General features: G+C 45.9%; 1 protein-coding gene across 1 annotated transcript in view; it reads right to left on the bottom strand.

Annotated features, from left to right (window-relative positions):
* Positions 1 to 12,760, bottom strand: part of LOC139277976 (reelin-like) — a 411,305-nt gene that overhangs the window by 14,028 nt on the left and 384,517 nt on the right. The window contains exons 53-56 of the mRNA XM_070896619.1: positions 10,005 to 10,182; positions 6,923 to 7,098; positions 4,928 to 5,034; positions 1,905 to 2,147 (exon numbers count right to left, since the gene is read on the bottom strand). Coding sequence (XP_070752720.1) covers positions 1,905 to 2,147; positions 4,928 to 5,034; positions 6,923 to 7,098; positions 10,005 to 10,182 — 704 coding nt within the window. The remainder of the gene's footprint in view (positions 1 to 1,904; positions 2,148 to 4,927; positions 5,035 to 6,922; positions 7,099 to 10,004; positions 10,183 to 12,760) is intronic.

Genomic DNA, 12,760 nt, shown 5'->3' with positions numbered 1-12,760 from the left:
AAAACCGAATGTGAAGGTACAAAATAGTGACTGTGGGGAAGTGTTGGAGCGATGCAACAACTTGACCCCTGGTTGATGGCTGGCTAAGTGGATAATACTGCTGTCTGCATTACTACAGGACCTGGGTTACTATTCAGAAGATGATGTTCACTTTAAGGAATAAGGCAAGGTACAGCCACCCATCAGTATCACGTATCAGATGCATGGTCCAAGAATGCATGTTACAGCCGGTTCCACATTTACTGCGCTCAGCAATACCAAACCCTCACATAACCTTATAGCTCTTTCATTGTATCTTATGCATATCCATACCTCAAGTAAGGCATACATTCGTGATACATCATGCAATTAAAACCCAGGCTGGCGTGTAGGTTGGGCACCTGCTGCTTCAGTTTCCAATATTTTAAGACTTCTATTTTGCTTGGCATATCAAGATTCTTTAGGAATGTGGCATGCCAAGGGCATGACCCTGACTTGGAGAAAGAACTCCTTGTTAAAGGATTGGTGGAGAAAGCAGATCTTCTCTGACATGACCAAGTAGTTCTGGCGGGATCTATGGATGCACACACATGGCTACTGTCTGCTCAGGCCAGACTACCTTTACGAATTCCTGCAGAACTCCTCTGCCCCGCCCACGCCCACCCCCACCCCGCTCATCCTCCAACTTCCCGAGGGCAACAGGGGTTCCCAGGGAAATACTGAAGTTTCGAGTTTAGGGTGGTGAAATAGAGAGTTAATCTCCTTCAAATGGTAGGAGGTATAAAAGGGAAGAAACCAAAAATACCAAAGCTTGCAAAATAACAGGGTTAGATTGACAACAAAAAAAATGTAAAAGATCAAAACCACTCCCAAAACAAGTCAATGCATCTTTAGGAAAATTCTCTGAAAGTTCAGAAGGTGAGGTTCGAAATGCTTTTAACTTACAAAGTGATAATGCTGCTTGTCGGGGGCAAATAAGGTACAATAAATAACAGTAAGTCCTGCCCTCAGCGACATCATTTTTGACGCTGTAATGAGCTTGCGCTGCGCCACCACTCGGCCCATTGAGTGACAGCCAAGCTCTCCCATTGGATGCACCTGTACTCTGCGATCCCGGTGCTGTGTAGACACAAAGGGCTAAACTTTCCTGAGAACCCCTCAACGCCCAATGCCAAAAAAACCACTAATGTTTTGCAACTAATGCCGATGAGAATTTCCATAATTAAGTTAAAAATAATCGGCCAGCGAGAAAATGGATCTTGCACCAGTATTCTCGGCGGTTAAAAGCAAAACGAAATGAAACGGGTGGTTCTTAAAATGTTTAAAAAAATTTACTCCAAGGCTGCGGTTGGGCCTAGGGAGGGGGAAAACTTAAAAAAATATATTTTCACTAAAAAAAAGTTACAAAAAACATTCCCAAGACAGTTTTAAAGCTAATCGCCGTTTTACAATTAAAAAAAAAAATAACGAACCTTTAACTTACCTTCCTTGCAGAGTACTCAGCTACCACCCTGTTTAAGCAGCTTCCACAGGGCGGTTCCCTCGGCAATCTGGACGGGCTTCCGTTGAGGCCAAACTTATGCCCTGGCGATTTTCTCGGCGGTTTGCTCCCGGCGGGCATTTCGAGATTTGGGCGGTACCATTAAAAAACTAAAGGGGAAACTTTCTCCGGGTGCTTTCTCTCCCAAAAAACAGCTGTACTGCTGAGAAAACCGGCGAAAATGAAGGTGAAAGTCTCCCCCAAAGCCTAATTCTGGGATTTTCCAACCCCTCTGTGCCAGGTTGCTCCCATATGTGACTGGCACTGGCACTGAAAAATTTCCCCTGTACATTTTTGGTCATCCATCAAGTCGTAACCAAACACTTCCGTTCACAATTATTAACTGCTATCTGTGTCAATCACCAGTCTAATGTTTCCATCTTACCATCATCAAAAGAATCCATTAGTTGGCTTGGGTTGATTTCAGATCCTCCAATCAGGATGTTGTCTAGTGCCCACTGAGCGCGCTCCGTGCTTGCTACCATCTGACCATTCAGAACAACAAAGGGCTGCCACCAGCGCAGGCGAGTTGTGTTGGTGTGGGCCGCCTCTGGGAGGAGAACATAATCTTGGCGCACAGAAATATATTTCTGGTAATCCATTTCATGCAGCAGATTCCAGGTGATTCCTGCAGTATATCACGAGAAATGAGTCAGTATCAGAATCTATTATTTCAACAGAAGGATTTTTCAATGAGGTTCATTATGACAGTAGGTTTAATCAATGTATTCTCCGAATACAGACCAAGATTGGAATCTTCACATAGAATCACATAACATTTTACATCACAGAAACAGGCCATTTGGCCCAACAGGTCTGTGCCGCTCACCTCACACTACCAACATATCTTTCTATTCCATTCCTGCTTATGTACTTATCTAGTGCAAGGATATGAGTTGAGTCTCCGTAAATCCTCTTGTTGATGGATATTGACTGTCAAAAGTAAATTGTGTCACTCTAGCTCCTAGCGTGTCCAAGTACTTCAGAAAAATGCTGCAAATTTGACAGTATTCAGCAGTTTTATCTGTGAGAAACCCAGCAGGGATGTCTGAAGAAAATAACTGGTCATTTAGGGAAGAGGCATTAAGGTTAAGATTGTGGACAATTCAGTGACAATATTGCAAGGTGTTGAGATTGATACAAATGGAGAGACCTTTTAAATCTGGGATCAATTCATATTTTTTACTATTAAGAATAAGAAAAATGCTTTGATGTTGAACAGTCAGCTCCAATTTTTACAAACTCCCCAATAGACAGTTACAGTTTTAGTAAAGATTAATATGACGATGCAAGGACTATAACTAATTTTTGTTGTTGTTTTAAAAGAAAATGGCACAATTTATCTCACCGCCGTATGTGGGACCTTGCTGTGTGAAAATTGCTACGTTTCCCTACGTTGCAACAGTGGCTCCATTGTAAATGTATTTCATTAGCTATGAAGCACTTTGGGTTTTCCAAAAGTCATGAAAAGCACAATATAAATGCAATTTCTTTCTTACCATCAAGTGGTGGAAATCTTTCATACCACTATGTGTAGTAAAATGTATGAATTGGACATCTATGAAAGTTGCTAACAATGAAACCACTATATGTGGAGATTGGTGAAGGATATGAGAATGCCCCCAGGTATACAGACTTTGTATTTAAGGCCTAGCTACAAGAAGCTAGAAGTTACAGGTTGTCTGTCATGGCTGGTGTTAATTACATAGTTCAAAGTGGAAGGAGACTTCTAACAATTAATTTGACTTATATCACTCATTGTTTTTGTTTGTAGGTGGTACTTGGCTGACAGGAGTCTGCAAAAAGTCATAGATTAGTACAGCACAGCAAGAGGCCATTCGGCCCATTGAGTCTCTGAAGGTAAGTAAAACCATCCAAATCTATTTTATTTTGTCACGCCTCCTTGCTGTTTTTCATTCTACTGCAAGAAAGAAATCCTAATTTACTCTAACTTCACTGTGCGTGCCTCAGTGTTACGCAAGTGTGAAAAGAAACATCAACTGCTTCTTGATTAAATTCAAATAGAAACCCGTGTTTTACAGCTTTTACAGTTAGCATTTTCTCAGAATGGGCCCAAATTTGGCCCACCCATTTTTTCAGCGTACTCACACTTCCTAGGCTCAAAACGGCGGCAAAAAGATGTCCCCAGATTCTGGCCGCTCTATTGACTCTCCCGGGGCTTGGCGCGGCGTGGCGATTCCATTGTGGGGGGGAGCTAGGGCCCTGCACATGAAAGAGTACTGGTAGGGGGGGGGCGGAGCTAGAGCCCTGCGTGTGAAAGAGTGCTGGCAGTACTGCGCATGCGCATTGCAGTGTTCGCGCATGCGCAATAGTGAATAACATTGACAATCGGAGCTCAGCCAGCCTGCCTGTGTCTTCTGGGAGACCTGCCTGTGTCTTCTGGGAGACCAGCCCAGCCTGCCTGTGTCTTTTGCGAGCCTGTGGCCAGTTCCCTGTGATCTCCCGCCCGGTCGTCCCGCCTGCACCTATCCCCGGCCGAGTGGCCTCTCGCACCGGCCGGCCCGCTGACTTCCCGGACCCAAGTTAGGAAGGTAGGACTTAAGTTTTATTTTTTATTTCTTCTTGATGGTTTTTATGCTTCTTGAATGTTGTTGTGCTTTGTTTAGTGCTTTGTAAGATCCTCTTCGCTTCCCTTCCCGCCCCTATCTCTGGCTACCTGCGCCGATTTCTTAACTCTCTGCAAGGGTTTTCTGTGCGGCCACAAGTGGCCACATACGCTGGCCTAAGTTAGTTTGGAGCAACTATTAGCTGTCCAAAGTGGCTTAAATGGCCAAAACTGGCTGGTAATAACCCCTTTTGAAAAAAACTAAACTAAACTAAAAAAATCCTAACTAACTCACTTACACTGGCACAAATTGAATGTGCAAAATGGGGATTTTTAAGATACTCCAGAAAAATCAAGTTGCACCAAAAAAAACAGAACAACTCTTGGGCAATTTTGGGCCCAAAAAAGGTCCAGCAGACGGGTTCTTGATTGAACCTTTTCAGGACTCTTTTGTTTCGTTAGAATAAAATATTTTCTATGATATTTTGTCTTAAATAAAATGATATTCTGGTAAACCCCCAATAGCGAATATTATGGCACTTCATGAAAATAGAGTGCAAAGTACACGCCAATAGTCACAGTGTAAAGTGGGGGAGAAGGCAGAGGGGCAGGGAATGTCTCTGTCAGGGTCAATGCTCCCCAACCAGAATCCTAGCCATTAGCTACAGGAAATTACTGAGTTACCACACTCAGTGGAGCCAACCACTCCCTCTCCTTCGCCTTCTCTTTCTGAAAGCCTTGCCTTTGCTCTTCTCGATTAGTCTGATTTAAAATATTATTTGGACATGGTTAGGAAATACTGCAGCTAATTACAAAGTTACAAAAAAGAGAATAAGCCTCACCTCCATCAGTAGAGTAGTCCAACAAGACCCCTTCCTTCCTGCAAGTGGGCTGATGACACGTGGTCATGTTGCTCTCACTGCCTATTCTGGCCCAATATTGCACAAATCTGGTTATAAAAGATAAGCATTAATTTGTATACTTGAAATCGTAAAGGAATCATTAATCTCATCGCAGAGAAATGTCTACTGGCGCTAAACAAGAACTCGTTACGAGGAGAGGAGACTTTCTAGCTGCTTATTATTCACATGGGGCAGAAGGTTTTTTCCAGGAACTCGGCACTTAGATATTTACTGCTGACAATCAGAGTGTTGCACCTGGAACAGCTCATTATCAGAATATTACTTTGACCTTTCAGAAACCCTCCCCCCATTTATGGTTTTGCCTGTCGGGCCCAGAGAGTCCTTAAACATGATGCAAGTGCAGCAGAGCAGGAATGTTGTTCCGTATCTGATCTAGAATCCCAACCTTGCTGATGAGCCCCGCTCCTGACTTTGCTGGAGTACATCGGGTCAGTGCAGATTCATCTGATTCATTGATTTTGACAGGTAGCTGTGTCAATAAGGGTGCCATCAGATGGCCACTGCTGGTGGGCTCCCCTCGTAAAGGTTTAGCTAGACCAGTGATTGGGTCCGATTGTAAGAGGGCTGATTAAAAGAAATTGCCAGAGTCAGTCCTGGGATCTTTTAGACTATAATTCTGGCCCTGGGGCCTCTGTGAGCCCAACTTCTGCTCGAAAACAACCCGATTTCTTTGCCTAATTTTCCCTATGCCTAGATGATTATTTGTTCCTGCTGCTCAAAATGCTGAGCAGAAAGGAGGCTGGAGCTTCAGGAATTCTAGTGGGGACACGGGCCTTGAATGCAGCAGATGAAAGTTCTATCCCCTCCAGGACCCATTGGAAACTCCTGCTGGCTCCTCTGTTGGGCAGAGATTTGATGTTTCTGGATCCTGCCCAAATTTCTGCTCACACCAGGCCTCTTGCACCTACTCTACCTCCCCCTACCCCCATTCTACCTCAGGCCCCAATGAAATTCAGGGGCAATCTGTTCATAACAGATGTGTGGCATCTCTAAAGTGGTGCTTGATTGTGTCTCTTAAGTATGAGGTTTGTGAACTCTCTCCTCTCTTCTATTTTGATTTGATAATTCTTTTATTTCCACCTCTTAAATGGTTTGTCATGTACCTTACATTATTATATATAACTGTATCCTAACATGCTATACATGACTGTAATAACATATGACCTGTAACCACCAGCATACCTTACCACCAGGGGTGCACTTGCAAGAGACAGGTATATAAGGACAGGTCTCAGGCAAGTGCAGCATTCCAGAGCTGTGAAATAAAGGTGCAGGTCCAGAGTGACCTTGACATCACTACATGCCTCATGTGAATCTGTACTGAGGGGACAGGACTTTACATGGTTTATGACTTATTTTATGCCCATCAAGGTGAGGGAAGTTAGTGCTGGGAATTAGAACATGTTCTATTTCAGACACCCAAGGAACTTTCCTTATTTGCGCTTGGGTATAAATAATCATCTGAATGGAGGGCATAGAAGAAAAATGGGCAGGCCCCCTTCCTTGCCTGATTTTCCACTAAGTACTCTGCTCAGGTGATTATTTATGTCCAAACACAGGAGAGGAACTTCATCCAATGTCAGCACCACGTAAGCTCAGGTCAGGAACAGTACATATAGATGGAGAATAACCTCCCTTTAATCTGCCCAACAAGGTCCCTCATCTCCAACCTCAGGTGAGAACCCTCTAGTACAGCGGTGTGACATTTTTCCTTTTCTCAAATCAACTATTTTGTGATATCTTAAAGCGAGATTGCTGGTTAAGTGCCAATTAGTGCCAAATGAGGCAAGTTTTGTGTTCCCATAGGTGAAAACCAGTGTCTAACTGATTGAACCAAAGACTTTATTAACACTTTTTTCTAACTTGACCTATATGAAACAGAGCTTTACATAGAACTAACTGTACAAAACTCACTTTGTACCCCTGAGATCAAGGTCCCCAGTTATTGCCTGCCTCATGCCTGCTCCATTGAAATAGAGGGGCAAATCTTCCACCAGGACGCCACAGTCTGCACAAGCCTTTCCGCCTTCCAGAGAAATCCACATGTCTGATTTCATGTCATCAGTCTCAAAACGTTCCTTCAATGAAGTCTGTAACACATTAGACTAACAATTACTAAATGGGACAAACAAAGGCAATTATAATTTTCCCAGCTTCAACTGGGGCTATCGTCCAATTAATTAAAAAAAATGTTTAAGCTGTTTATATTTCTCCTCCATTTCTCCTTTCTCCAGCCTCCAGCCTCCAGGGGCTACATAACACTAGGAGCTGAGAGAGATGACCTGCTCTCAGGCCTCAGCTGCTCTAAGACTGGCCGCTAGGAACCGTGTGACAGCAGTTAATGGTAACTTCCCCCTCTGTGGAAGTGTCCGACCTCTGCTTGTCATCTCCCCACAATGGAATGGTTGAGATTGGTAACCCACTGTGGAGACCTCAAGGACACAAATCCCTGTTGAACTACTCACATTGCAGCATATTGGAATTCCATTATACTGTCCCTCTTCTAGTTACAGCGTTGCCTTCTCGTCCTCAAATGTGACTATCCAAAAAATTATTGTGCTCAAGTGTTTCATTATGAATTTGATATTGGAGCACTAAGACATTGTAACAAAAATAAACTTGAGAGAAAATACCATTCACTAGATGTATTTTAGGGTCTGATATTTACTTGGAAGAGGGGACAGAGTGTAGTGTAACAAAATTTGCAGATGACACAAAGATTAGTGGGAAAGCGGGTTGTGTAGAGGACACAGAGAGGCTGCAAAGAGATTTGGATAGGTTAAGCGAATGGGCTAGGGTTTGGCAGATGGAATACAATGTCGGAAAGTGTGAGGTCATCCACCTTGGGAAAAAAAACAGTAAAAGGGAATATTATTTGAATGGGGAGAAATTACAACATGCTGCGGTGCAGAGGGACCTGGGGGTCCTTGTGCATGAATCCCAAAAAGTTAGTTTGCAGGTGCAGCAGGTAATCAGGAAGGCGAATGGAATGTTGGCCTTCATTGCGAGAGAGATGGAGTACAAAAGCAGGGAGGTCCTTCTGCAACTGTATAGGGTATTGGTGAGGCCGCACCTGGAGTACTGCGTGCAGTTTTGGTCACCTTACTTAAGGAAGGATATACTGGCTTTGGAGGGGGTACAGAGACGATTCACTAGGTTGATTCCGGAGATGAGGGGGTTACCTTATGATGATAGATTGAGTAGACTGGGTCTTTACTCGTTGGAGTTCAGAAGGATGAGGGGTGATCTTATAGAAACATTTAAAATCATGAAAGGGATAGACAAGATAGAGTCAGAGAGGTTGTTTCCACTGGTAGGGGAGACTAGAACTAGGTGGCACAGCCTCAAAATACGGGGGAACCAATTTAAAACCGAGTTGAGAAGGAATTTCTTCACCCAGAGGGTTGTGAATCTGTGGAATTCCCTGCCCAAGGAAGCAGTTGAGGCTAGCTCATTGAATGTATTCAAGTCACAGATAGATAGATTTTTAACCAATAAGGGAATTAAGGGTTACGGGGAGCGGGCGGGTAAGTGGAGCTGAGTCCACGGCCAGATCAGCCATGATCTTGTTGAATGGCGGAGCAGGTTCGAGGGGCTAGATGGCCTACTCCTGTTCCTAATTCTTATGTTCTTATGTTCTTATGTTTGTACCTAAGTGACAAACTCATTGTGGCTATTATACATTAATTACTGCTAAACATCAACCAGCACGTTAAACTGTCACAACAGATGTCCTTGTTTATTTCACCCCCTGCTGCAGACTTGCTAGGTTCAGTTCCAGGGGGATTGGAAGCAGTCCAGTATCTTGACATTCTTCCTGTGTGAGCTTCGACGGTCAGTCCCTGGCAGCAGTTTGTAAGTGCAACTTCTATCCTGTTCTCGCCCAATGTCCTACACTTTTCAACAGAGGTTACTGGGTAATAACCAGGAGTGGGAAGGTTGGCCCAGGGGGTTACTGATGTAGGTCCAGGGGTTACTGATGTAGGTCCCGGGGTTACTGATGTAGGTCCAGGGGTTACTGATGTAAGTCCAGGGGTTACTGATGTAGGTCCAGGGGTTACTGATGTAGGTCCAGGGGTTACTGATGTAGGTCCAGGGGTTACTGATGTAGGTCCAGGGGTTACTGATGTGGGTCCAGGGGTTACTGATGTGGGTCCAGGGGTTACTGATGTGGGTCCAGGGGTTACTGATGTGGGTCCAGGGGTTACTGATGTGGGTCCAGGGGTTACTGATGTAGGTCCAGGGGTTACTGATGTAGGTCCAGGGGTTACTGATGTAGGTCCAGGGGTTACTGATGTAGGTCCAGGGGTTACTGATGTAGGTCCAGGGGTTACTGATGTAGGTCCAGGGGGTTACTGATGTAGGTCCAGGGGTTACTGATGTAGGTCCAGGGGTTACTGATGTAGGTCCAGGGGTTACTGATGTAGGTCCAGGGGTTACTGATGTAAGTCCAGGGGTTACTGATGCCCATCACTTCAAATGCTGCCTTGATTGAGATCAGCTAACTCATCAGAGATAAGACATTTCACTTAAAACCTTCTGGTCTGTGCAGCTTAATACCACACCAGTCAGTGCCATTAAGAGAGGTATGTTACAAAATATTTTTTGCAGATAATGACCAAATCTTTCACTGCATTGTGACCGAGGATTAACATTGAGGAAAGGGCACAGTTATTAGATCCTGTTTCATGCAAGTGCAAAACTGAGCATCGTTCACTGATAAACTAATTGCTTCATACATTTTTTGTTACCAGCCAAGGAGTTTTGTATGTTTAATTTATTTGTGAATCTGAATAATCATAAGAACTACCCATGCATTCACTATTAACAAATGACGAATGGAAAATCATGTTTAACTGGGCTGTGCAAGTGATCAGGTTATACAGCATCATGCTGATACTCATGACCCCTGTAGAATGCAAGCCTGGATTCAAGATCCCCATGAATATTCTGCACGTCTTGGAATTTTAGGATATTTCACATAATCCAATAATACCTTTAGAGGCCGACTCAAGTAACAATTTGACCCAGTGAAGCCGGGGTCACAGAAGCACTGTTTGTTCAGGCAGTCACCATGTCCTCCACAATTGTCTGGGCAAGCAGGCCCCACATAGAAATTATCAATCGCCCACTGGATGTCTGAATACTTCTGATAGAATCGGAATCTCACAGGACTGGAAGAAAACAGCACGTTTTAGATTTAATTTCACTTGGAATTTGCATAAGAGTGCCTACATCAGAATGACAATTATACATTTGTGAAAATGCTACTCGCAAAGAAAACTGATCAAAGACTTGATACAAATATATTGACCAAAGGACCTCGTCTTTCCAGTCAAATTGATTATATGTTTTCCCTTCTGCATTATTTCTCAGCTGCACAAATGCTCCCGTGGTTAGCGAAATGGAAATGTGCGACAGGCCCTCCTCCACTGTGTCCAGGACCAATTTATTTTTGGTTCAAATGGAAGTGGCACCGTTCCATAGCTTAGGGTAATATGGAGTCAGTTTTACTGATACAGAAGAATGATTCACTCAATCACTTGGCTGAGGAATAGTGAAAGGCATCTTACATACAGTTGGTAATTTCCAGCACTGCCTCAGGCCAGTGGTATTAAGCAACCACCTTAACTGACTGCTTCACTGACTTCAGAAGCTACAGGCCTGCACAAAGCCGATTAACGTCATCGCCATCCATCCAACACGATTTAGATTCAGTATGTGACTAATGAGCATCCAACAGATATTGCAAACATCTAATGTCCTCGATGATGACTGAAGAATCGTATCAAAAATTATTCATATTAAACTTTGAGTTTTCATTTGCATTTGTGAACTTCTGTTTCAAACAATGCTGTTTAGTCTCCTCCAGCCATGTGTTGGGGTTCAATCAAATGTACAAAGGGCCCAAGTTTCCACAAGAAAAAAAACGGGCGCCCCTCCAAGCTGGGCGCCCGTTTTTCGCGCCTAAAAAAATCCTCGGTAGTCTGCACCTACTTACAGGTCCTCTGGCCCTTGGCGCAGTCAGCACGAGCTGTGGGGGGGGCGGAGCCAGGTCCCTGCGCTAAAAACAGTGCCGGGACCTCTGCACATGCGCGCTACAGTCGGCACGCAAGTGCAGTAGCTCCAGGCGCCCGAAACTGTGTGGGAGGGGCCCGAAGCACGCAGCCCCTAGCCCTGGCCCAATGGCCTCCTCCCACGGCCAGCTCCTGCTCCCCGCCTGACCAGACCCGACACTCGCTCCCCATCCCCCCGCCGCCGACCAGACCCGACCCGACTCCCGCTCCCCCCCCCGCCCCGACACCCGCTCCCCCCCCCCACTGACCCGACACCCGCTTCCCCCCCCCCCCGCACCGACCCGAGACCCGACTCCCGCTCCCCCCCTCCCCCGACGACCCGACACCCGCTCCCCCCCCCGCCCCGACACCCGCTCCCCCCCCCCACTGACCCGACACCCGCTTCCCCCCCCCCCCGCACCGACCCGAGACCCGACACCCGCTCTCCCCTCGCCACTGACCCAACCCGCGCTCCTGTTCCCCGACCCGACGCCCCCGCCTCTCTCCCTCCCTCTCTCTCCCTCCCTCCCTCTCCCCCCCTCCCCTCTCTCTCTCTCTCCCCCTCCCCTCTCTCTCTCTCTCTCCCTCCCCTCTCTCTCTCCCTCCCCTCTCTCTCTCCCTCCCCTCTCTCTCTCCCCCCCTCCCCCCCTCTCTCTCTCCCCCCCTACTCCCCTCTCTCTCTCCCCCCTCCCCCCCTCTCTCTCTCCCCCCCTCCCCCCTCCCTCTCTCCCCCCTCCCCCCCTCTCTCTCTCCCCCCTCCCCCCCTCCCCTCTCTCTCTCCCCCCTCCCCCCCCTCCCCTCTCTCTCTCCCCCCTCCCCCCCTCTCTCTCCCCCCTCCCCCCCCTCCCCTCTCTCTCTCCCCCCTCCCCCCCTCTCTCTCCCCCCTCCCCCCTCTCTCTCTCTCTCTCTCTCCCCCTCCCGCTCAGCGGCACGAACGGCTGCAGAATTCTCCCTGGCTGAAGCACTTTCACACAGGTAGGAAGATGGTTTATTTAATCTTTTCGTGGCTTATAAATGTTTATTCAGGTTGGATTTATTTGTATAATATTTGTAGAAGTATAAATAAGGATTTATTGTCGAATTTAATGAGTTCCCTTCTCCTCCCCTCCCCCCCACCTCGTTCTGGACGCCTAATTTGTAACCTGCGCCTGATTTTTTAATGTGTAGAACAGGTTTTTTCAGTTCTACAAAAATCTTCACTGGCTCCATTCTACTTTAGTTTGGAATACATTTTCACTGTGGAAACTTTCAAATCAGGCGTCAGTGGCCGGACACGCCCCCTTTTGAAGAACTGTTCTACCTGACCAGAACTGCAGAAAAAAAAATGTGGAGAATTGCGATTTCTAAAATAGTCCGTTCTCCACCAGTTGCTCCTAAAAATCAGGCGCGAATCATGTGGAAACTTGGGCCCAAAGATGCACTGTGTGTATGTAAGTTGATCTGCCATTGCATTGCACAGAGGGAGTCGAGCCCAACTGTAGTGTTCCCGTTAAACAGGGTCATTTGGACCATGGCACGCAGGCATAATTCAGTCTCCATTTTAACGTCATACATTCAGCCCTTATGTTTGTATTTTCATTATAAATTTCTATGTTCACAGTTATAATGGAAATTGCCCATGTAAACTTGTCATGCTGTAATTACACCTTTCTGCCAGTGGTACCATTGCAGTGCTTCCACGAGGGTGGTGGAGGAT

The sequence above is a fragment of the Pristiophorus japonicus genome, chromosome 13 (assembly GCF_044704955.1).
Source record: "Pristiophorus japonicus isolate sPriJap1 chromosome 13, sPriJap1.hap1, whole genome shotgun sequence".
In the NCBI taxonomy this organism is placed as follows: Eukaryota; Metazoa; Chordata; class Chondrichthyes; family Pristiophoridae; genus Pristiophorus; species Pristiophorus japonicus.
This window is presented reverse-complemented; position numbering and strand designations above follow the sequence as displayed.